This window comes from Gobius niger, assembly GCF_951799975.1.
Source record: "Gobius niger genome assembly, chromosome: 11".
Taxonomy (NCBI): Eukaryota; Metazoa; Chordata; class Actinopteri; order Gobiiformes; family Gobiidae; genus Gobius; species Gobius niger.
The window spans coordinates 31298154-31324820 of NC_136862.1; the positions used below are offsets into that span (position 1 = coordinate 31298154).

Sequence of the window (26667 nt, forward strand, 5' to 3'; positions counted from 1 at the left end):
ACATTTTTTATCCCATTTCCAAAGCCTGGTAAGATCTGCGACACAATTGGAAAGAGAATGGAGCCAAACAAAAACTGACAGGGCAAAGCGGCGGCAATGTTTATGTGGACGTGTTGAGCAGATAAAGGGGAGCTGGTACATTTGTTCTCTGCATTTTGTCGGTGGGAGAGGTCCTACGTCTGAGAATGAGGAGCCGATACTGGCAACGCTCTCACAAAAGGCCCCAAACAGCAGCATGTTCACCCAGACTAGGGCTAAAAAGACTAACAGATCTAGACCCTGGAGACGGATCATCATTACAACATCCTGAGGCTCCGCTAAGTGACAATGAAATCATGTATGATACGAGACACGCCACCTGAATGTAAGTCAGCACGTGTCGTACACGTATGAAGTTTGTTTGTCTAGCTTTGTGATGTCAACTGTAAACAGATAGAGTGCAGCGCTGTTTTGGAGATTTAGCTGACCAGACCATTTTTCAGGATATTTGTAGCACCTCAGCATATTCTATGTTATAGCTATGATCACATGCAATGGCTCGTTTGAAAGACGGGACGCTAAGCTCTCCTCTGTAGGTGAATATTCTCTGTGCCTCGGTTCCTGAGAAATCTAAGCTAAACAGAGGCTAGTTTTGATCATAATCATTGATAACTTTTTTTTTCGATTCGGAGATAATTAGTGTTCTATCAAACACTGTCCTTTCTGATTAGGCTAACTCCTCTCTCCTCCTCCTCCTCTGGATGGACACAAACGTTATGGGAAGAGGCAAATGCTTAAAGAGACAATACAGAGTTTAAATGTTCTAATTAAGTATTTTCCTCCCCCTACATAAGCCCTGTCCTAATGTGTAGAATGAGCTCAGACCTGTTCACCACAACTGCCTCTAAAATCCTGCACTGTCACTCAAAAAGGTGCTAATTCGGGTCCGAAGTGCCGTCATGCACAAGCTTAATATAGAAGGCGATTATATAGAGGCAATTTTCAAGGACAACGTTGTTGACACATTTTGAAACACCGCGTGTTATCGATCGATATCCCTCATTATCGTGTGTGCATTTAAACAGCCTGGTTCTCGGATTGAAGACTTTAACAGGATGTTTCTCAGCCGTCCTTTGACCGATTTTAAACATTTAAAAACTCAGAGAAATGCTAAAATCTCAACTGCTTCACTCTTTCCATGGGTCCATGGGAAGCTGCTCTGCTTTGTCAAACGCGAGAGAGAGCGAGAGAGAAGTGTCGGCTTCACAGCTGTTCTCTACGCAACACCACGCCCCCTCGGACTAAAAAAAAAAGAAAAGAAACGCAATAATATAAATGAAATGTCCAGTTCGTGACTTTTCACAAGTTTGTATTCGTCATTTATTTCACTTGTGTTCATCACAGAGGGACCAAAATCACACATTACTGTAGAGTTTCGCAATTAAAAAAAAAGAAAAATGCAAAAAACTAGTTTTTCCGTTTTTGGCACTCAATGTGTTAAGTTGGCTATTTAGGGAAGCTCCTGATCTTCTTTTTTGAACTGCTGTTGCTGAGCGATGACACGCCACGGAGCTTATAAAGCAAGGCCTTATAGACTAAAACTTGTAACACTTCAACAAATGTCGTTTGGTCCCTAACTTTTAGTCACATGACTGTTTCCTTTTTACACATTTTAAGGTAAACATATTACTTATCACCATTACTTAGCTACTGTATCGCGATACCTATCAGATCAGCCCTGAAGTATCGTAATGTGTATCGTCCCAGCTCTATAAACTAATATGTTATACTATCTTTGTAAGTTGTAGACCAACTGCAGTCTACTACAGGCCTATCCTTCTCATTATCAAACATCCAAGTAAGTTTTGAATTAGAGGGTAATGTTGGTTATTTCAAGGCTAAATTAGGCATTTCAGTAAAAAATAAATAATAAATATTTGCAGCATATGGCTAGTTATTGTGGATAAACATACACACAGACCTGAGAGAACGCTCTCATCTCCGCTCTTGGATTCAATTCTGGCTCCTCTGTAAAACCTAAATGACAGCACTTCAAAGGTGACAAGGAGCTTTTCTCTGCTGCTATTATGTGAGTGTTCAAGACGCTGCCATTAGCGGTAGCAGCAGCTTAGCGATAGCATTAGCAGCGCTTCGGTAAACCTGCAGATCCACAACCCGCTTTTAGTGGATCGGGCAGCGACTAATCCGATCCGATACTTTCAAAATGCCTGGCTCGGCGACCGATACTGACACTGAATATCAGATCTGGACTTCCCTATTATAACTGACTCAGTGCATAACTTCAAATTACAACAACGCCGCTCAAAAAGTGACTTCCTGTTTCCGGCAAAATAAAAGCACGGAGCTCGTCTCATTGATTAGTTCAGCAGGTGCTTGCGACATTACAGGAATATAATTAAATACACACATATTAAGTGTTTTGTCTGTTAATAGTTAGGCAGAAAGAAACTAATGAACTGCTGAACTGATGAACAAGATGGTGCTTTTATTTTGGTGTGCTGGATCGAAACAGGAAGTCACTTGTTGGGCGGCGTTGTTATGATTTAAAGTTATGCTGATGGGTCAATATCTCCTGTCAATATATATTTTAATATATATATATAACCCCTCCACCTTAACGTGGTGGAGGGGTTTGAGCACCCGAGTGATCCTGGAGCTCTGTTGTCGGGAGCTTCGTGCCCCTGGTAGGGTCTCCCATGTCAAACAGGTCCTATAGGTGACGGGTCAGACAAAGAGCGGTCCAGAAGCCCCTCATGAGAGACCAACAGGCCCGGTTAGAATCGTGAGGCCGTCCTTCTGTGGACCCACCACCTGCCATAGGGGACTGGTTCCCACGACCCAGCAACGGACAGTGGAGGAAAATGGATGGATGGATGTAAATATATGAAAATGCTGCACCATTTCTTGTCGCCGCTTTATCTTCCCTGAATGAGCCGCCATGTTTACCTTTGGCACAGAAGAGGATCTTTGAACACCTGCGCCTTTGCTAAAAAAAACAACGCTTCCACAGAGAGGCAAGTCGACGAATCCAAACAGAATACTCTAAAAAACGATGTCGGAGTGACATGTAGGAGCCTGTATTGCAGAGAAAAGCAGAAAGGGAAGTTCATAGATGGATTATTTATGGCAGGGACAAGACATGGCAGCAGTTCCTAAACATTGTCTCATAAAAATACTAAGTGTGTTAGTGCATCATTCATTACCGTGAAGAAAGCTACAATGCATCCCTTCATTTAACAAAGGAACACAATTTGAATCTCTTGAGTTGAGTTTGTCTGCCATTAAGGGTGTTTCGTTGGGTTGAACTCTTCGCCTCAACTGTGGAACCTCAGAATTTAAAATGCTGAAAGAGGTGAATCAACTCAAAAATTTATACATACAGTTCTTTTTTCTAAAATCGTTTTATGTTGAGCGTCAGAATCCAAGGTGATCTTTTGAGCACAATTAAAGGAAAGGACCTGACTTGAAAAGAGTCGTCCAACGCACCGACTTTCCCAGGTTGCGATGTGGCCAGCCTATTTCCCAGCGATGCCTCGGGGGACCTCCGTTAAATTGGCAGAAATATATTCACATGCACGCGGGGCAGTTGTTGTGCGCAGTCCACAAGTCAAGGGCACGGCGACCCCATGCTTGTCTCGCCCCCGGGCTGGAGCGCGTCTATTAAAAATTCATGTTTTTTTATGTCAAAGTCCGTCATGACGTAATGGCAAAGAATAGCTGCCGCGTACAGTATGTTCCCGGACAAAGTGTTGCGTGGCTCGTCTGTATGGGATTGTGATGCCGTACCTTTTTTTAAGGCGACACGCTGCAGGTTATAGGAACAAAAAGGTTAGGTAAGGGATATGAATTTGACACTTTTGCTGTAATGACATAAATATGAGGGGAGTATTGCAAAAAGATGCCACCTGGATGTAACCAACTGTTCTGATCTGGATCTGCAGCAGTTGGTCAGGTTATAGGTGTAAAATTGGAGACATTTGGTTAAAATGTTCCTGGGGAGGACCTCTAGAACCCTCAAAAGGGATTGACTCTTGAACCCCCCTTAACTCCATTGAGAATCTTTGGGATGTGCTAGAGCACCCGTGCCCAAATTTGCCCCGCCAGAACAATTACATTGGCCCGCCAGAGAGTGACCTACTGTTGTGTTGTGTGTGGTTAATACTAATGCTCTCCCATTCACTCTCAAAGGTAAATGTGGGTGCAGTGCACTTTTTGGCCACCAGCGTGAAACTGGGGGCGCTGTTTCACTCCTTTCGAAAGTTAAGGAAACACTTGAAGTGTCTTGGTGTTTAACAATCACAGAGCGCTGTAGCATCAACTTTCCAATTTGTCCAACTTTTGCAATGGTTGTTGACATCAACAAAGGCACGTGTTAGAAATTGACTGATGAAAGAATGTACACTTTCAAAATTATCTAATGTGGCATTTTGTTTGAGTTAACAAATGATTGAGGTAAAGTCACTGTAGGTACTATTTTGCTACAATAGTTGATTTTGTTCAACTAAAACTAGGCTTTTGCCAACATTTATTGTAGCATGTTATTTGCACAGACAGAATCAAATGCAAATTTATACCAAAAAATAGAATAGCTATATTTTATTTGCAGTTATGTGTTTCACGCTTGACATTGCTGTGTTTGGCCCACGACCCACAAGCACCTTTTCATTTTGGTCCTTCGAGACAAAAAGTTTGGGCAATAGAGAAAGCTTTTCGCAGTGGTCACACCATAGATATAATCTAATACAGATGAGTGGGTCCCGTTCAGCCCCATTCACGGTAATGGCCCTGAATCCTCAGTGAAACGTACATGGCAGCCTGTTCCTTAAAAGAGCATAAAGGCGGAGCCTCCAGAGCTCCAGAGCTTGATTGACAGTTTCTGGAGCCAGTCGATGCACTGAAAATGCTTGTACTATTTTGGGCTGATAAACAAAAAACAGCGTGGGTCACATGGGTCATAGCGACATATATAAAACACAAAACTCTTTGGAGCCAGGTTTTTTAGCTGTTCTTGGGAGGTCTGAAGTCCCATTAGAATCCTGCACCAAGTGTCTTTTGGTTGAGAAGCGCGATCCTCGCCCATTGGGTCACACACTTTCCCATCGTCAATGCAATCTTGGTGAAAAACAAATGATCTTTTGACATTGCAGAAGCTTATTGAAGCAATGTACTGTAATTGAGGTCGTCCAATGAGCATGTGACCTTTTTATTTTTTTGGCAACTTTTTTGGGGGTCTAGCAGTACTTTTTCATTTAATACATAACAACTGACACCAAATCAAAATAAGGCTTTAATGAATTCTAAACAGCCTTAAATGTAGTATTTTATTTTGTTTTTGTTGAGGGGATTTAATTATCCAGCTTCTAGTGAGACAATCTGTAAAAACTCCAAAATGAAGCGATGCAGAAGAAAGAGGCTATTGTCTGAAGAGAGGCTCCCGTTTGTGCGTATTTGTTCTTAACGCTGCGCTGACTGAATGTCCTCCTCCGTGGCTGCACTGTGACTGGGCTGTGTGGGCGGTAAATAGTGCCCGAGATGATGCAGCTCTCTCCGCGCTCAAGCTGTGCGGCTGACAGACTCGGCAAAATAAACACGGTAGTAAAGTCCAACGAGCGTTTACAGATACCTTCTCCCTCGGCTGTGGAGCATCTCATGCCACTGTATTCTGTTCAAACGGCCTTTTCGAGCCAATAATAGAGACTCACACGTAAAGTATTGAAGCGTTTCATTTAAGCACGTTCGGTTCGGTCACTCATGAATCTTTTCGGTGCAATTGTGGTCCATTTATTTAGTCTCCATGAGTGTTACGACCCAGCTCAGCTAAGGGGAAGGGGAAGTAACAAAACTAAGATGCGAAATGGTAAAACTAAAGTTATAATTCATTTAAAAAGGAATGCAAAGGTAAATTGAACAAAGGTTTCAAAAAGGGTTCCAAGACAAAGTTCAAACTAATAAACAAACAAAGTACAAAAAACAAAACCAGTCTAACTAAGTCTTAAGGACTAGACGACGAGTGTCTTTACAACACATTCAAAAACACAGAGCAAAGTGGCTGCTGTTCACATCAAATCCCAGCAGCCCCGAATGGCATGTTGGCAGGTCCTTTAAGGGGAGACACTACAGGCAAAACTCAATTTTTTTCAGTTTTCAGGTTTTGGGCCAAATTGGTCTCTGAACATATAAGCTTTCACCTGGAAACCAAAAATATGCCTAATGTTCACAAGAACATGTTTAAATATTGTGCAGATTCAATGTTCCCCCATAGACTTATATGGGAGAACACAATTTCAAGGCCCTTTTTCTCAAAACACATTTTTCTGTCATTGTGGCGACACTATGTCCACGTCAGTCGGACTTGAAGACTTCACATTTTCTAGCCTTGGACTGAACAATATTTGGAAGATTTTTTCAGAGGGATTTTTTATTATCTAATCCCTAAACCCCATTTATTGGGTTTTGAATGTCAAAAAATAAGGCGAAAATTACATTTTTACAAAATTTTCCACTAAAAAACAGCTTATTTTAAAACTAAACAAGAAATCCTAAATCCTCTCTGAAAACGTCTTGGTAACTCATTTATCAATGAAATGAAACCATACATTTGAATGTAGCTCTATCCAATATTCAGATTTCGTTGCCGAAAAGATGGGAAATTTGGGGCATTTTTAGGCATAAAACACCTTGTTCTTATATGAAAAGATAAAATGACAGAAAACTTGCGATGTATTTTTTTCTCACATTTATGCCAGTGATCTACAGCAAACGTTTCAAATTGATATCTGCAAATATACATGTTTTCCCTATTTGCCTGCAGTGTCTCGCCTTAAGGGTGTGGCCGTTCAGGTGGGAGCCCAGGGTTGGCCCGACTCTGGGGCGGCGCACCGATCACAGGCCAGGGAAGCAGTAGGACCATTATCCAGTCAGGAACCAGGCTCAGAGACAATCCACCAATGGCTGTCGAGGACTTCCACGGTCACATTTAAATACAAGCAAAGGGTTCAGCACACAAGACGACGCCACAAAAGGGATATGGCCAAAATGGAGGAGCTGGAGGCCTCGGGCCGTAACAATGAGCAATGGAACCAATGTTTCTTGCTTGTTTCACAAAGACGCTGTTGAGTACTGGATGGCTCCCTGGGCATAAATAATCATTTCATTGTTTATAAAGACATAAATGGGCCTCTTTAAATTATTTCATAGTTTTTTTTATGTGGGGGGTTGCGTGAACCATTACACCCTGACTCATTACACTGTAGTGTAGGGCTGGAGAGCAAACAATCTTTCAAAACCAGTGACAGAGGCACAGTTGGTGGAGCGGATCGTCCTGGGTCGGAAGGTCCGGGTTCGAATCCCGTTTCTTGCAGGTACACACTGTTGTTGCCTATTTCAAGACATTCACTACAGCCATTTTGAGAGAGCAACTTTATACTAGGCAGTTATTCTAATTTACTGCATTTACAGACCAACAGAAGGTTTCATCATCATTGGTGCCATGTGATTGAAAAAAGCATAGTACCCCCTCTTTAAAAACCAGGAGTCGTTAATGCCCTAGATCAGGGGTGGCCAACCAGTCAGAGACCAAGAGCCGAAATTTTCAACCTTGATCCTGTGAAGAGCCACAAAGGCACCGACCATTAGCGAGATCCCGGGGCGGTAGTTTATTGTGATTAAATAGAATGTGACCGTTTTATTTAATCACAGTAAACTATAACTTTATGCCTGGCCTTTTGCTTTTTTTTGTTCAATAATTGTGTTAGATTTAATGGTTTTACTCCTCACCAAGATTGAAATACATGTATATTAACTGAAATGTTGTGCTGTTGGGGCCCTGCCCACTGAGCCCCCTTCTCTGATTCGCCCCTGGCCTGTGCGCTCTGTGCCTGCAGCTCGGTCCTGACTGGACTGTGCAGAGAACGCACTCTGGGCTGCACAAAGTTTATGAACTTTAACCAGGAGCCTCTGGACGTCTGAGGTTCTGTTTTATGTTGCATCTGTTACAGTAACTGTCACATGTGAAAGAAAAGTCATGACTTTGCGTATTTCCGCGTTGCGATGTCGCGCTTCACATCATACGCTTTAAAAGAGCTCCGCTTTTTTCCATTTCCTAATTTTGATCTTTTTCTGTGAATATGAGGCCAAATGTCATCAAATAAAGAGTAGGCTGATCAGAAATCTGAAAAGCAGAAGCTGATCCTAGTGCCACGATCTGCCTGCCTGTTGTTTAACCTACATCCTGCTTTGAGTGAAGCTGCTGCACGGGCTCCTTTTACACACCGCCTCTAAAAGGAGGGAGATACAGACTCTCATTCATGTGTGTAGAGATGGAAACAGGGTCTGTAGGACGATGGTTGGATTTTTGGTCAAAGACTGTTACAGTTTATGGGAAATATTTACCAATTATTTTGCAAAGAGCTGCATTGTATGAAACATATCCAATCATGCAAAGAGCCGCACTCTGATTGGCCAAGAGCCGCATGCGGCTCGAGAGCCGCGGGTTGGCCACCCCTGCCCTAGATCCTTGATGTAAAGCGCTTTGAGTGCCAATGTGGGCTGGTGGAAAAGCGCTTTATAAGTTGAGACCATTCACCATTTAATACCTACATTAGCAAAATAAAAAGTATTCTATCTGGCCATTTTCTTGTCATTACATTTTGGAGGAAGCTTCCCCTGCGGTCAACGAGGGGGCCGATGGTGAGATCCCGCCGGGTGAAATTCTCGTAATTGCTCTCGCTCGCCACATTCGCTGTTGCTGAGCTTCACCCGGGTTCACGGCGGAGACGTCTGCACAGTGAACCGAGGGAGCCGAGAGAGTCAACCTCCGCTGTGTTATCTCCGCTGATTGATTTGCGCGCCCCCTTTTTTTTTCACTCACACTCGCCAGGCGTGCCGACAGACATGATCCTCCGAAAGACTGCGGCGGCGGAGCAGGTGACCTGAATGTAAGTGCGGGAGACTTTTTCAAAAGCGGCGTGTGTTTTTTTGTGATGAGTTTTTTCCCCGAGCCCCGACACGTGTTTTATCAGCGCGCCTCATTACTGACGACGCGCCGGCGAACCGAAATGTCACAACACTCGCCGGCTGACGCTGGTGAAGATCTACTGTCTGCTATTTTTAAAAACGCTCCCCCCCCCTCCTCTTTCCTCTCTCTGTTTGGCCCATTGTGGAGACTGCGGCGCCGCTGAGTTGCATTAATTCCGAGCGACGTCGCGCTTCTGTAACAAGGGAAAGTCATCAACAGAAACGCCGCGCGCTTGATCGGACGAAACGCGCAATCTTCCCGCGTCTCCGGAAGCACCAAGTGATGTCTTCTTGAAGTCGAGCTCGCTTGACTTTTTCTTCACTGCCCTTGCCTCCATTTTTGGAGTCATGGTCATTTTTTGTAGAAAACATATTGATGGTCTGAGCGGTTCAGGCCATCACCATCTAGGTGCTTGTAAATGATGTGATTTAGCTGGTTTTCTTGATTAAAGGGACTATACGGAGTTTAAAAATGTCAAAATTGTGTATTTTCCTCCCCCTACATGTTTCAGCCATGTCCTAATGTGTAGAATGAGCTCAGACCTGTTCATCACAACTGCCTCTAAAATCCTGCACTGTCACTCAGAAAGGTGTTAATTCGGGTCCGAATAGGTGGCATTCACGTGACATCACAACATTCTAAAGAGCCTATGGTTTAAAATTGAGGTGGAGGGCAACTGACGGTAACTATGGTAACTGTGGTAACTGACAAAATGCATATTTTTATGTCTTTGTGACAATTTTTGTTTCATGTGGATATCTCCTGTAATGACTGAGATATGAGGCAAAAAACAAAGTTCATTATCTCCTCTGTCAGCACATATGAACTAATGTCCAATTATTTTCTCAGAAAAACATCAAAAAGTGGTGACAATATGGGAAAACATGACCGTGATGTTGTCCAATAGGTTTGTGAATCCAATCACGATCAAATACTGTTGAGGAAAAACATTTGTCAATTTTCGTTTTGGAGATTTCTTTCAAAAACTGCATTTCTCCCATAGAGTTGTATTGGCCCTGCCCTCCATCTGACATTATGACATCATCACATTCTTAATCGTGAACGCCGCCTATTGCCGTCACGCATGAGCGTAATATAGAAGCTGCAGTTACACGTATGACCTGAGGTGGCAGTAGTGAGTATAAAATGGCAAACTTGCATCTAGCCCCTTTAAAGAGCTTTAAAGGGCTAGAGAATGTAAACATGATGCTTCATGTTAGCATTGTGCTACATGGTAACGCTAGCTATGACTGCCGTTTTTTCGCTTATACTGAACAATCTGCTGTGAAAAAACATCCATATGGACCCGATTTAGACTTGGCTTTATTCATTTATTTATTGGTTTATTTGGTCGGGACAGTGCATGTTAATGAACATACATGGGTCTCATGCATGTAAACACGCCACGCCGGGCTAATTTCCATTCGCCGTCCACCCGTGCGCACTCTCGAACACATTCTCATTCATTCGGGCCTATTGTACATGTTTTTAGTGGTAGGGAAAACCAGAGTACCCCGGAGGAAACCTACACGGACACGGGTAGAGCATGCAAACTGAAAGGTGTGAAGTACGAGCGCTCACCTCTGCATGCCGCCTTTGTTTATGTGTGATAAGTACGTTTATATTCCGCCAGAAAACAGCCAAAAAAAAGGGCAAAATTGTGTTTCTCTAAAGCAGTGTTTTTCAACCACTGTGCCGTGGCACACTAGTGTGCCGTGAGATATTGTCTGGTGTGCCTTGGGAAATTATGCAATTTCACCTAGTTGTCTTTTTTTAAAATAAATTATCCGCAAATAATGTACAGTTGTAATACTCTTCCATATCAGTAAGTGGCCGCAGGTAGCTCATTTGTGATGATCAATGGCATTGTGGTGAGACTATACCGTGTTCCTATTCAAGGCACTTTGATGAGAACGACTGAATATAGGCTACAGAGTTACATTTTTTTACATTTTCTGCTGGTGCTGTGCCTCGTGATTGTTTCAATGAAAAATATGTGCCTTGGCTCAAAAAAGGTTGAAAAACACTGCTCTAAAGATACTTCCTTTCCCCTCTGCAACGCCACGCCCCCTTCTATGACGCGATGCCGGCTGTATCTATGGTCATATGGTTGGCAAAATTAGAATTTTTGTAGATATTAAGCAAGATCCAAAATCCTCTGTGCAAAAATGAAAAATTGTTACTACTAATATATCAACCAAATAAATGGTACAGAAGTGTCCTGTTCCTAACAATGTGCGCACAGAGTTGTGACGCTTTTAAGGCGAGTAACTTCTGCTGTAACTTACTGACATAAATATGACTGACATACTGACATAAATATGAGGAACATGCTTTCTGTGATTTTATGTTTTCATATAAAAATAAGACATTTAGGTCAAAATTGCCGATATTTTCAGCGATGAAATCTAAATGATGGATAGACTCAGATTTAAATGTATCGTGTTATTTGTTTGCATATGAGTTACTAGAATTTTTTCAGAGGGAATTTTGGATCTTGTTTAGTTTTTGAATGAGCTAATAAAACAAAAAAACAGTAAAAAAAAAATGATACAAATAATAATTTCGCTTTTCGTGTTTATTTGGGTTCAAAGCTCAATGAATCAGGCTTGGATTTAGATATTAAAAAGTCCCTATTGCTAAGTCTAAACCCTGGATGGGAACTCTGTGCCGTGTAAAGCCGGCGTAACAAACAGCCTCCCTGAAAACTGTGGGAAACCCCCCCCCCCCCCTCCGTTGTTGTGAGCTTGTAATCATGGTCCGTGTTTCTCTGTTTGTGTCCACAGGAGCGGAGTGAAGCCCAGGCGAAAACAGACGGCGACATCCATCAGCGTGAGTACACTTACACCGGGTCCAAACCAAACGGCGTTTTTCACAACCCGCCCCGTGCCTCCGCCGTTCGGCTGCCGACTTGTTGTGTTGTGGCTGTGGCTTGATGTGTGTTCCCAATCCGGCCCGAGTAAAGACGGGACGACACGGCTGATGATGAATAATGGCAGAACCGTGGAATTTATGAGGAAAAATGTGTGTGTGTTTTTTTCAGCCAATAGGGCCTGGCTGTTCACCGGCTGGGCAAACGTATGGAGCATCATCAGTGTCGAAAATGTAGCAACTTTTTAGTGCTATAGTATTGTCAATATAGTGTTTTTAGATATTTTTTTGATTGGGTTAGGGGGTTTGTGGTGAATCAGTATTGAGATGACGATGTTGATTCATGTGTACTTTGTTTTTTTAATAGTGCTTTATAACATTTTAACTTTATATCATTTATAAACATGGATTCAACACTGGTGAAATTGTTGCCGTATACCTATGTCCGACCTTTATTACACTATATATTGTTTATAGGAGCAGGTGGGAGGAGGAAGTAGTGGTATTTTGCTCCGCCTCCACTCTGGGCAGCCACAAAAGTGTGTGGATCCACCGTGGTCGCCATGTTGAGTAATTTGCACGGGCATGAACGGACATGGACAAGTCCTCTGCTTCTTTTTCTTCTTCTACTGTTGCGTTTTCCTCCTTGTTCTTCTTCTTGTCCTCCCTTCCTTCTTTTTTTTCCTCTCCTTCTTTCCCTTCCTTGTCCTCTAATTTTTCTTCCTTTTCCTACCCACCTTCTTTTTCCTCCTCTCCTTTTTCATCCTTGTCCTCTTCTTTTTCCATCCTTGTCCTATCCTTTTTCTTCCTTGTCCTCTCCTTCTTTTGCTCTCCTTTTTCTCCCTGGTCCTTTCTTTCATTTTTCTTCCTCATCCTCTCCTCCTTTTTCTTCCTTGTCCTCTTCTTTTTCTCTCTTGTCCTCTTCTTTTTCTTCCCTGTCCTTCTTTTTCTTCTTTGTCCTCTATTTTTTCTTCCTAATCCTCTCCTTCTTTTTCTCTCCTGTCATCTCCTTTATCTTCCTTGTCCTCCTCCCTTTTCTTCCTCTCCTTTTTCTCCCTGGTCCTTTCTTTCGTTTTTCTTCTTTGTCCTCTATTTTTTCTTCCTTATCCTCTCCTTCTTTTTCTCTCATGTCGTCTCCTTTATCTTCCTTGTCCTCTCCTTCTTTTTCTTCCTCTCCTTTTTCTTCCGTGTCCTCTCCTTTTTCTCTCTTGTCCTCTCCTTTTTCTTCCTTGTCCTCTCCTCCTTTTTCTTCCTCTCCTTTTTCTTCCCTGTCCTCTCCTTTTTCTTCTTTGTCCTCTCCTCCTTTTTCTTCCTTGTCCTCTCCTTTTTCTTCCTTGTCCTCTCCTTTTTCTTCTTTGTCCTCTCCTCCTTTTTCTTCCTTGTCCTCTCCTTTTTCTTCTTTGTCCTCTCCTTTTTCTTCTTTTTCCTCTTTTTTTCTTCTTTGTCCTCTTCTTTTTCTTCCTTGTCCTCTCATTTTTCTTCCTTGTCCTCTTTTTCTTCCCCGTCCTCTCCTTTTTCTTCTTTTTCCTCTTTTTTTCTTCCTTGTCCTCTCCTTTTTCTTCCTTGTCCTCTTCTTTTTCTTCCCCGTCCTCTCTTTTTTCTTCTTTTTCCTCTTTTTTTCTTCTTTGTCCTCTCCTTTTTCTTCCTTATCCTCTCCTTTTTCTTCCTTGTCCTCTCCTTTTTCTTCTTTGTCCTCTCCTTTTTCTTCCTTGTCCTCTTCTTTTTCTTCCCCGTCCTCTTCTTTTTCTTCCCCGTCCTCTCTTTTTTCTTCTTTTTCCTCTTTTTTTCTTCTTTGTCCTCTTCTTTTTCTTCCTTGTTCTCTCATTTTTCTTCCTTGTCCTCTTCTTTTTCTTCCCCGTCCTCTCCTTTTTCTTCTTTGTCCTCTCTTTTTTCTTCCCCGTCCTCTCCTTTTTCTTCTTTTTCCTCTTTTTTTCTTCTTTGTCCTCTTCTTTTTCTTCCTTGTCCTCTCATTTTTCTTCCTTGTCCTCTTCTTTTTCTTCCCCGTCCTCTCCTTTTTCTTCTTTTTCCTCTTTTTTTCTTCTTTGTCCTCTCCTTTTTCTTCTTTGTCCTCTTCTTTTTCTTCTTTGTCCTCTCCTTTTTCTCTCTTGTCCTCTCCTTTTTCTTCCTTATCCTCTCCCTTTTCTTCCTTGTCCTCTCCTTTTTCTCCCTTGTCCTCTTCTTTTTCTTCCTTGTCCTCTTCTTCTTTTTCTCCCTTGTTCTCTCCTTTTTCTTCTTTGTCCTCTCCTTTTTCTCCCTTGTCCTCTCCTTTTTCTCTTTTGTCCTCTCCTTTTTCTTCCTTGTCCTCTCCTTTTTCTTCTTTGTCCTCTCCTTTTTCTTCCCTGTCCTCTTCTTTTTCTTCCCTGTCCTCTTCTTCCTAGTCTGGTGTAGGGCACCCCTTGAACATCTCTGTACAAACATTTATCTGTCAGTCCGTTATCAGTCCAGGATTGACTTGAAGCTTTTCTAACACCGTACATTTTCCCCACCGCTTTTTTAAGGGATCCAATACTTTTAAGCAACTTTTACCCGCTCATCCAACTTTTGCTTTATTCCAACTTGAATCTTCTTTAGTGGCAAACTCCGCACACTGTACATCGCCTACGCCGCCTTTTTATTGGCCATAAACGAAGCACTGGACGCATATCTTCTCCCCCGGCTCATTTGGGCCGATGCTGTGGCTCCGGTAAGTCCATTATCGAGAATAGTCCATCGCAACAAACGCGGCCGCTCCATAAGCAGTAACGCCAGAGTTTTGCTGACCCGGAATATCGGCGCGATGTAGCTTTTATGCGCCGCTCTGCTCTTTAGCTCTTGGCAGCGTTCGCCCGACTCTAATGCGATGGCTTTACATGTGTCTGAGTGACTGAGGGAGAATGTAGTGGGAGGCGCTCGCTGTCGCTCAGCCTAATAAGAAACTCTCGGGACGGGAAGGTTTTCCTCGTGCTGTGGGCGCGGAGAGACCTTTGTACCGCGGGCCGCACGATGGATTTGCATGGTCACAATGGCAAATCCAATCTTTTTGACTCTGTGTTTAATTTCTAACTGCGGATGTGAGTGTGTATCCATCCATGCCCCTCTAAGCCTATGGGAAGCAATGAAAGGTTGCGTTGAAAATGTGTGCCGTTGCCGCGACAAACTCGCTAATGTTGATCTATAGAGTCTTTGTCCACAATTTCTATATCATAATTATGTGATCATGTGACTACAATTTGAACAAGCCCATTGGATCCCTAGACACCCAAAACATGGGGTTAGACACCAACATGACTTGTCTAGGATGAATAATAAAGGAGTAATGGGCATTTTAAGGATCTCGCTTTCCAGTGGTCAGATTTTGGTAGACTTTTAGTGTGTTAATAAGCACACATGATACTACAGAAAATCATTGAAAAACCTTTTGTAGCAATTTTTTTGGGGTTAGATGTTTTTTTTTCATATATGCAGCCGCCTAATGGCTCATCCAGACAAGTTTATGTTTTCCACGAAATCTCGTATGGAATAGTCTTTTCATTTCTCAGAACAAGAATACACTGGAGCGTTCTGAGACTCTCATCAAACTCACAAGTGCTGATGCTTCTGATACTCGGTGAGCTTAAAGGAGCTATACCTGATTTTACTTCTAGAAACTGAATGAAATGTACTTTGTCCTCCTTTAAACTCAGCTATTTGTGTGGAAAACACTGTGCATCAAATTATAATTTAACATTTTAGAAAAAAATGTAAAGGGTAGCACATCAATAATTCGTATATCCAGACAGAAGTACTCACATATTTCTTTATTTGGTTACAACATAGAGTAAACGCTAACGCGTTTTGGCATAAGCCTTATTTTTTGGGCTTTAGCACTCGGAATATTTGAAGACGCGCAACTTCCCTCCTTGGATACTATAATTTAACATTTGTGCTACAGTGACCCTGGAAAGTGACCCTGAAAGTTGTTAAATGTGCCTAGTAAACTTGTCTGTTAAAGGGGGGGTATTATGCAAAATCGACTTTTTCAAGCTTTACATCATGTTAATAAGTCATTCCCTCATTAAAACCATGCCTGAAGTGTTGCCTTAGCACATTCACATATTTTCGAGTAATCTGTAGAAACTCTGATGGCGGCCATTTTAGGGATAAAACGCCTGATTCCTTCAGGAAACGCCCTCGACCTCCAGGATACGCCTCCGACCTTTCGTCACCAGCCGAGTAACCAACCACTGCCCCTCAGCAGAACCCCCTCCCCGCAGTGTCCAGCCCTAAGATGTAAACAGAGTCATCATGGAGCTTCATGTGTTGTGAACCGGAGCCACAGCAGACTTTTACAAAGACACACATCAGTGTTTCTGTTACCTAAACACCCAGGATTCAAACCGGTGACAAGAACACTTATTTCAGTGTCTGGTTCTGCGCTGGGCCTTGATGATGCACAGAGCCTCCGGAGAAAGCTAATGCTAAGCTAAACCTCGAGTCATCACGTGAAAACGAGAAATATGCACAAATAAAGTCAATAAAACCACCACACACATAAAGAACCGTTTAACAATGATCACACACGGAGCCTGGCTTGTTGATTTGGAAGTTTATTGCTCACATTTCATCTACAATGGGTCATAGCCGAGTGGCTTTCTCCCGGAGCTAACAAGCTAGCCGCGACAAGCTAACGGGAAAATTCACTGAATACAAGCAGCATATTATGCATTGAAAACGTCACTAAAACAGGCAACTGCTTGAAGCAGCCTTTATGATGATCACACACGGAGCCGGGCTTGTTGATTTCGTAGTTTATTGCTCACATTTCATCTACAGTGAGTCGTAGCCGAGTGGTTTTCTCCCGGAGCTAACAAGCTAGCCGCGATAAGCTAACGGGAAAATTCACTGAATACAAGCAGCATATTATGCATTGAAAACGTCACTAAAACAGGCAACTGCTTGAAGCAGCCTTTATGATGATCATACACGGAGCCTGGCTTGTTGATTGTGTAGTTTATTGCTCACATTTCATCTACAGTGAGTCGTAGCCGAGTGGTTTTCTCCCGGAGCTAAGGCACCATTAGCCGCGACAAGCTAACAACCTTCACCTTCACAACATTCATTGAAAACAGGCAGCATATTATGCACAAATAACGTCAATAAAGCAGGCAACTACTCGAAGCAGCCTTTACGATGATCACACAATGAGCCTGGCTTTACACATTTGTGGTTTATTAGAGACTTTTCATCAACAATGAGCTGTAGTCGATTATAACAAGCTAACGGGTAACCTCGAAAAACCATTGTCCACCTGCACAGATAATGTCCGTCTTTTGAATTGTATGGGCTCCTGCAGATCCTGGTGTCGTCCATGGGGGTATAGTTAGAGATCCATAGGGCATGGCAGATACAAAGAGATAGCCTCCAAACCGCAGTTATTTTTCAGGCAAGAGCCTCTTCCAAGCGTCCGGTGTGGAAGGTTCGTCTCCAAATAATATCCTGTGTGGCCATTGTTCACAAAGTGATAAACAGTAGCTCCTTTCCAACAATAAAAATTAAAATGCACCGATCGTAGTTTCAATACTGTTGAGACGACGAGCGGAGTGTTGTTGTGATGCCACAGACGGCGTGTGGAGGGGGCGTGTTGGAAAGGGTCAGAGGTTCTTAAAGAGACAGGGGCCTATTTCAAGTCATTTGCTACCGCCATTTTGAAAGAGCAATTTTATACAAGGCAGTTATTCTAATTTACTGCATTGACAGACCAACAGAAGGTTTCGTCATCATTGTAGTGTGCTATAGACTGGTGCTATGTGGCTGAAAAAAGCACAATACCCCCTCTTTAAGTATTTGGATGCTACAAATATATTAGGAAAATTACGAATGAGTTTGGACACAACTAACATTTTCATTTGGTGGCCTCCTCTTTCATTATTTGGCCCGATTTATATAGTATGAAATGCAAGCTAGCCATTTTATACTCACTACTGCCACCTCAGGTCTAATGCGTAACTGAGGCGTCTATATTAAGCTCATGCATGACGGCACTTTGGACCCGAATTAACACCTTTTTAAGTGACTGATGGTGAACAGGTCTGGGCTCATTCTACACATTAGGACATGGCTGGAACATGTAGGGGGAGGAAAATACTTAATTTTAACATTTTTAAACTCCGTATAGGGCCTTTAAAGTGCATATGACAGGTTATAATGCTTTTGAAAATGTGACTTATGTAGATGGATAACATCTGTTCTAATTACCGTAAATTTCAGCCAATTTAGCGCACCTTACTATAAGCCGCGCCAGCTACATTTGCCGCCTTGTTCACATAGAGGCAGCTGGTTTTCATAGTGCCGTGCATCCCCATGGTGCGGATGAGGGGGAAGAGACACCTCATCCCGGAGAAAGGTGCAGTTGCAGTCAGAGGGAGGTGCTAAACAGTGATCAGCGCGTAAAAAAGGCACACAGAAATGGCCAGTGTGGCCTACCTCAGTGTGGAAGTGTAGGGATGTGATGTGGAACCCGTCTCCCTTCCACATTTAGGCTAAAGTGAGCCTTCATCATTTTAAAAGTTGCTCATCTACTGTTCCTCAGCCAAGAGCAGCGTTGATTAGAAGTTCAGCCATAATCTTTCGCCAAGCCCGTCTCACTTTTGTGTTCACTGCTTGTGTTCACCACACCGTCATATTGGCCGCAGGGTTAAAGCGTGGGGAAAAAAAGTAATCAATTCAGCAATCTTGGGCAGAAAAGTTCTCTAAAGTGTATGTGACATATTAGACACTTTGCTAAAACTTTGTTAACACAATTATATTGAAGATTTGGCAAATCATTTGACCCAGTTAGTTTGGCCATTTTGTGTGATGTTTATGGTTTCACTTCCTTATTGGACACTGACAGGGAAGTGACAAGAAGGACAAGGATTTTAAACCAGGTTATGAAATGAGTGAAATTAAAAGTGGAAATTGCTGCTTCACTGAAATAAAATGATTATTATTTACCAACACATGTCATCCATCTAAATAAGTCAAATTTTCCAAAGCATTAAAACCTGTCATTAAACTTATTCAATGAAGAAAAAACAAATTACATTTTTAGTGGGTCGCGGCGAGTCATCCTAAGGTAACTGAAGGTCCCATACCACTAGAAAACCCCTGTATTAGACAATACCGATTATTAACCTTTAGATCTGCCAATGAACTATACCTACGACTCATTACACATCTATCCAAGTTATGTATGATACCAACTGGCTTCATTATCAAGTTCAAAATCCAGTGCCTGCTATTTCCCTGCCATGAATCTCTCCACAACCAAGAGCGGCGTCTCAAAAACGAGCCAAAACCCCGCCAACAAACCTGCGCTGAAGACGCCACTCTCCGACTATCAAACCTGACATGTTTTAACCATGACATTGCAAGTCAAATGAGGTTGGAAGGAACGAGCTCCTTTCTCCTCCGCTTCATGTTTTCTTCACGCGATGCTCTTTGAAGCCCCCTCGTAAGCGAACGGAAAGCTTTCGCCGCGCCGATTGCAGCTCACCCCGGGCTCTTTCGCCAGATGCACACTCCGACAGGACTCGAGGAGATCTTTCAAATATGCCGTTTGCCTTTTCCGATCGGCGAAATGATGTAAGCCGACGGAGCGGTCATTAATTGATGATGACTGAGTTCGGGAAGTGTCTTTCGACGATGTTGAAAGCGCGGTAAATGTCTTGATCAGTGGGTGATGCGCTGCTTAGATTTCCTCTGGAGATTAATTATGCCCCGCTGTATGTTCGCGAAGCTCAAGGATGGTTAAGTTCTTAAGATACGTTTCTCTCTCTACGACCAAGGCTGTTTCCGGTCTTCAAAAGGCTATTCAAGCCATTGAAACATTAAGTCACGATTTGTAACTGTTTGGAGACGACAGTAATAGCTCATGTCGTTGTCGTTTCCGATGACCTTTCTCCACAGCCTCGTGTTGCCGTTTTTTTGGTCGAGGTTTCGCCCTCTGAGCTGCTCCCTCGCTCTGTTTTTTCGGTCTGCTCTTCCCTCTTCGGTTTGCATATCTGTTTCTGTGGCAGCCCCGCGCATGTTAAGCCGATGACATTAATCAAATTGGCCCAGTTTTGCCGCTGAAATGCAGATGCTCACGGTTGCTCTCGCACAAACATTGCATATTAAGACCAATCCGCAGTTTCGCACTTCACCGCGCACTTTCGGGATGGTTTGCAGGGTCACAACTCACCCGAAACTGTTTTACTATCAAGGCTTATGTTTGCTTCCTTCTAGCCTTTGCCATAGGTGCCGATGAATGCCAATAATGCGATCACACTAATGGCTTGATTCCACATTCTTGTTCTTCGTGGTAAATACGTTGATTGTTGAGAAAGGTTCCACGTCCTCTCTCTCCGCTCCGCGGGCCTCCGTTGCCAGCCCTCCTCTCCGTTCTGCCCCGACAAAATATGGATCAACTGTATTTTCTGCTCTGTCTGAGTCCGGCCGGATCGAGCTCCACAGTTTAGATCACACCGCACAGAAAAGACGACGCCAACGACATCTGGACTTTCAAAAGAACCCTCTACACGGACTTTATTTGAACGGAAATGTCACGATCTGATCTAGGGTTTGCCTGCACTCGAGAGGTCCGAGGTGGCCTCAAGTGGAGGTAGTGCGCGTCGGTCTGGAGCCGAGCGGAGCCGAGCGAACAGGCGGAAGATTGTGGAATCTGGGGGTAACACACTGACACTCAGACAAGCGTCTCGCCCGAGGGAAGAACAAGAGTACGCTCTAGGTTCAAGCTCTGCATTTATGCATTTGGGAACATGAAGATTTGGGATGCTCAGAAGGGTTTTTGTGGGAGCTCGAAGCAAGTCGGGTTCATGGCCAACAGTTTGGGCTCATTAGCTTCCCTCTTGTTGATGATTGAGAATATGAAGAAGATACCACTGACTGCAAACTGTTGAGAAAAAAATCAAAATACTGTTGTTCTGCAAATGAGATTAGATTCACAGATCTTGGTTTTGAAATCATTTTAAACACATCCCGAGCAGTTTTGGCTTAATTTGGGTCTTCTCCTCTCTCCGTCTTTACACTTTTTGTGCCTCACAGCATCGGAGTTCTCGGTGAACATGCGTATGTTGTGAAAGTTAGTTACTCATCCTATTTCGCTTGTGGTCTCTGTACTTGGTTTTCCACCAAGGTGCTGGTTCTGGGCTGGTTCTGGGCCGGCTCAGAGCTGGTGCCGGGTTGGTTCCGTACTGACTTGGTTTTCCACCAAAATGAGAGCTGGCATTGTTCCTATTGCCATAGCAACGCTTTGGGAAGTCAACTGTCACATAAAACATGATTAGTAACATCTTGCTACAGACATTTCTACTTATAAAATAGCCTACACAAAAATAACTTTGTGGTCCTTAACATAAAGCATAAAGCAAAACAACAGTTTCGTCCACAGAGACTGTTTTGGCTTCTCCAGGAAGTTATAAGCACTAACTAACTAATATTGGTTGTTTGTCGGAAGAGAAAGCCACACCCCCAGCCGCTGACATCACTGGTGCTCATTTCTTGGTCCAGCTTTTAACTGGTTCCCAACCAGCACCAGTTTTTGGAACCAAGAGCCAGTGTTTTTTCAGTGGAAAACAAAAGAACCAGTTCTGAAACTGGAACCGGCCCGGAGCCAGCACCGGCACCAGCTTGGTGGAAAAGGTCTATTTAAGGCTAAAGGTCTATTTTTTATAGCCAGACCTTAATGTTGGTTTTCGTGACTGACGGTTTCGGCTACTACTGTGGCCTTCCTCAGAGGTTGGGGAGCATACCAACTTTGGTACGTCCCCCAACCTCTGAGGAAGGCCACAGTTGTAGCCGAAACCGTCAGATACAAAAACCAACACTAAGGTCTGGCTATAAGAACAAAACATAGCGTAATTCTAAGAAGACCTAATGAACCTAATTGGACTAACATCCTAGAATGTCATGTCAGAATTTGCTTTGGAGCAGGCTCTGATATAACTCAACGCCGTTTTGGAAAGAAATGTCCGACAGAAAATGTCTGGCTGTTTTCCTTGATCATTTTTTTTTTTGTAAGTGATTTGATTCATGCACCTGCCACATTCATCTTCTGGCTCAAAGACCTTTCATCTGACCAACATCAAGCGCATCATTCTGAATATTGTCTCCACTCTTGGACACCCTTGTGAGACAGTCATATGAGCTGAGAGAAAAGTTCCCATTATTGGTGCACATTTCGCCCGAGTCCTAAAAGTCCCTGCATCTACTTTCCTCGCTTCCCCCCTGCTCGATGTAAATGACAGAGTCCTGCAGCATAATAAGAGACAGAGAGGGAGAGAAATTCATCTGGCCTAAAGCTGTAAGTCACCATCCGTGTCAGGTGATAAATCTGGGCAAATGCAGTTTCATTAAGCCATAAAGATCAGCAGCGAAAAGTTCACTGAGTCATTGAGAACTTAATCAGAATCTAGTTAAAACAAACCGTGCATTGCCAAAATCCGTCCCACCTTTATGGACGCGGGAAACAAATTAAAGTATCCGGAAGAAAAAGTTACCTTTCCAGTTGTAAATCGCTCCGTCCTCGTGCGCTGTCATGAAGTCAAATTAGAGCAAGGGGATTAAGTGTGTGCAGAGGATGACTCTTTTGTATTGTTTCTATGAAAGACATGGAAAGGGCTGTGTTGGACATGTATTGTTGGTGAAAAAAGCGCAAAAGGCAGTTCATCTCGACGGGGCGAGAAACTGGATCGTCTAAAGGTGCACCCAGGGGTCTTCACGGAATCATTAGGTTTATTAGACAGATTTGCTCATACTTTCTTTTGATTTGTTCCTAAACCTGGTCTGGGAAACTCTCAATCTCAACTATATTGTCAACCCATCGCTCTTTTTTTCTTGGCTGAGGTTCATCTAAAATGTCTATCTTTATGAATCGCGATCGATCGATGATCAGAGAAAACATCAGTCTAGCCATTTCGTCCCGAGCCCTTCCCGATCATTAGTACTTTTATGTCTTACAATACAGAATCACAAATATGAGTCCGGATAAAACTCTTAAAGGCACTATTCTGTCGAGGTAGGCGCACCAAATGAAAGTAGAAAGGTCAGTACAACTCCTGGTGCCTTGGTGTGAAAACTCTGAACTGCTATGAAGCCGTTATTGATGTTTTTTAGTGACCTCGCTTGTTTGTAGCACCAACAGTAACAACCCGAAATGACATCCACTGAGCAATACATTCTTAGATCAGGCACTGACAAGTCCTCGTCCTTTCGACATCAAACATGTGAGTTAATGATCAGAACTGTTAAGATTTGGATTTGAAAAAGACGTCCCACCGCAACAACCTAGCCCCATGGCGGGGTCAGATACAGCAGTTTCCCGGCCAAAACGGGAGACTTGGAACAGCTATGCTAACCTTGCGACACCTGCCACCCAGTCTGCGAATATATTTTTCATTGGTATGTTCTGCCAGCAACTAATCACAAGCCATGAATGTGAAAGGTCTTACATATGTCAACCAACCAGCTTCACCCTGACCCTGCCCTAGCCACAAACCTTAAGGATAGTGGGCAGGTGCCTAATCCAGTCTCTGATGGGATGAGAAATGTACACAGTGGCAGAACATAGCCTACCTATGCTATGCTAACCTCGCGACCACTGCCACCCAGGCTACCACAGAGGGCAGTTCTAGCGAGGCTGGTGATCAGTTCAGAGAGGTCAATGAAGTTGTTTTTAGTTGTTTTTTTAAAATATAATACGGGTGATTTAAAGGGTAATACTAATACGGTAAAGTGGGGCAACATGCGGTAGTCTCCTGGCCAAAACGGAACACCAGAACAGCTATGTTAAGGATCGACACAAACTGTTAGCCAGCCATTAATTGATTGTTAGCTAGTGGCTGCAAATGTGTGTGTTTTGGAAAAAGGCATATCAAAGGCATATCAAGGCATATCAAAAAGGCATATCAATGTGTTTTGGAAAAAGGACTTTTGTTGCGGCATTATACGTAGGTGTTGATCGTACACCGGAAGTGGATTATTATAACACTGTAAAACGCATTATCATTTTGTGCATGGCAGTGTCTTTAAGAAATCATTTTTCATCGCTGTGCTTGACTGCTGACAGTAAAACGTCACAGTAGCAACTATAGAAACTGCATTGATTTTTTCCCCCCCATAGACACTATTGTTCCCTGCCGGCACGGTGGCTATTGACCGGGACAGTGAATGGTGCTAACAAGCTACGATTAACTGTAAGCTAAAGGGCACGCTGACATATCGGTTTATTAGAGCCGCCTGGTTTTCATATAGTACAGAACGGAGACGCAATCGCAGCGGCCGCCGGAGACCGCTGTTTAGAGCCATTACAATCAAAATGCCACACGCGCCGCTGCCGTTACCCCGGGTCAAAGCGGGACAAAGTCAGATGATATGCAATCTGCCCTTTTCTTTATTAGGCTGCTGCCGTGGTTCGGGACGCGAGGATTGGGGCCACGGGGGCTCGGTGGATAGGGCAATCAGAGGGTTGGACTGCTCAAGCAAATCCACTACAATCAAAATCACCGTGTTGATGGTTTGCACGTAGCACTCAGCTAATCACATTTGGGTATAGACAAGTGGGAATGTATTTTAGCTTTGTTCATGTATTTTATGTTTGTCCATATAGCCTGCAATGCATAAACGGTCCAGGAGGGGGTGTTTGGAAACAAAATGCAAGTGTATGTGGTGAAACGTGTTTGATTTGACAGTATTTTTGCACATACATTTATTAGTACAAGCCGATGTTCTCATTAACATATTATAAGTTTGTGTTTAGTGGCCATTGGAATCTAAAGTGAAATCTCAAAAGGTCTGTATATTTATTAATGATAAACTAGGCTTTGATGTCACCCAACTCTGGCCAATAGGTTGACAAAACATCTGGATCCTTCATAATTTGTGATGTTTGATGACTAAATGTTAATGACAATCGGAAAAGTAGTAAAGTAAAGTTTCCTGGAGCAGCTGGCTTGCTAACTGTCCGTATACATTAGTAATGAACTCCGCTTCTTATTTTTATTTCTCTGTTTTTTGGTGTGTGTGTGTGTTTTTTAAATTAGCATAGCCTTTTGGCTGTGCGCCTCGAGTAACACTGATCAATTCTGTTTTGTCCAGTTCACTCTTCTAAATGTGAGCGTGTAGGCGGGGGTTTGGGCGTCTCGGAGCTGTCTTCACCAGAATATCCACTTTCCAAAATGTCTTTAAGTGACACCTTAAACTTCACCTACCCTCTACTAGTAAGTGCATTTGGGTGTTTAGTACATCAGTGAAGAGTAAAACCTCTGCTCTATCTAGATGGAGGATTGTTTGGGTGTTTCGCTCTTTCTGTCTCAGAGAAATCATCATCGACATGTCAGAGCACCAGGGTTTGAAGAGGACAGTGTTTGAGGTTGTGGTATTCATCTTATATTCACCAATTGTAAGCAGTATTGCAGTATTAAGTTGTTTTAAGGCCCTATGTGTCCTATAATTTAGGTTTGTTCTATTTAATGCAGCTCTGTGTCAGACACAGGCCCCGCCCTCTCCTGGTGCAGTATTGGTCAAGGTCATAATCTGAGTTAGTTTAAAAATGTTAAAATGATGCATTTTCCTTCCCCTACATGTTCCAGCCATGTCCTAATGTGTAGAATGAGCTCAGACCTGTTCACCACAACTGCCTCTAAAATCCTGCACTGTCACTCAAAGAGTTGTTCTTTCGGGTCCGAAGTGCCGTCATGCACGAGCTTAATATAGAAGCTGCAGTTACACGTATGACCTGAGGTGGCAGTAGTGAGCACAAAATGGCCAACTTGCATCTGGTCCCTTTAAGCAACCATAGTGTGATAAACAGTAGAAAATTTAAAAGTAACTAAATTCGATTACAAGTTACTTTTTAGTTGCATTAATCAACAACCATCATCTCACAATCATCTCCCCCGCCTCAAAATGCAAATGGCAACTGATTTTGCAAACACGCGTGTTGGAAGTACAGTGAAAAATGAATAAAACAGAATTACAGTAAAACACAGGGCAAGCAACTTCAACATGGTGAAGATATTTGTCCCGGGTGCAGGTGTGCGTTATGGCTGAAAGACATATCGCATCGATATCGAGATATGAACATTCAAGATATTAATATCGCAAAAGAAAAATACACCTTTATCGTATTTATATCGAGATATGAACATTCAAAATATTAAAACCGAAAAGGCAAGATATGAACGATATAGATTCTCATCAACAAAACTGCGCTCTTTTGTATTATGATTTTATTTTTCTGAAAAATGCTTAGTTTTCCCCTAACTCATAGTTATCAATATTGAGATATGTGGCATGAATATCGAGATATGAAATTTTGTCCATATTGTTCAGCATTAGTGTGCGTGTAGATGTTGTGTTTGTATTGCGAGGCGAAAGAGGATCTTAAAGTAATCTGTATACAAAAAAGAAAGGAGAGAAAAGGGAGAAAAAAGAATGAAACTTCAAAAAGACAGAATAAATAAAAATCCTATTAATACTAGTGATGATATTATTGTAGACATACTTAAAATGTTACATCGTACAGGCAGATAAATACGTTAGCACGTTTATGTCGGGAGTCGTCTTCATGCTGAAAATGTGTCGCATACGTTACCTCACTTCACGAGAAGCGAGACAATATATTTTTCCCTACAGGAGAATGACAGAATAGTAACTCACAGAGACTTGAAAAGTAACTTTAATCTGATAACTGGTCTGGAAAAAGTCATGCGTTAAATTACACGTTACTGAAAAAAGTAGTCATATTAGAGTAACTCGTTATCACTGGTGATAGAACAAAATCA

The 26667-nt window shown here is 42.7% G+C and overlaps 1 protein-coding gene across 1 annotated transcript in view; it reads left to right on the top strand.

Moving 5' to 3' along the window:
- Positions 1-26667, top strand: part of fstl4 (follistatin-like 4) — a gene marked incomplete at its 5' end in the record, with an annotated part of 455018 nt that overhangs the window by 31282 nt on the left and 397069 nt on the right. Inside the window, one exon of the mRNA XM_079566729.1 lies at positions 11803-11848. Coding sequence (XP_079422855.1) covers positions 11803-11848 — 46 coding nt within the window. The remainder of the gene's footprint in view (positions 1-11802; positions 11849-26667) is intronic.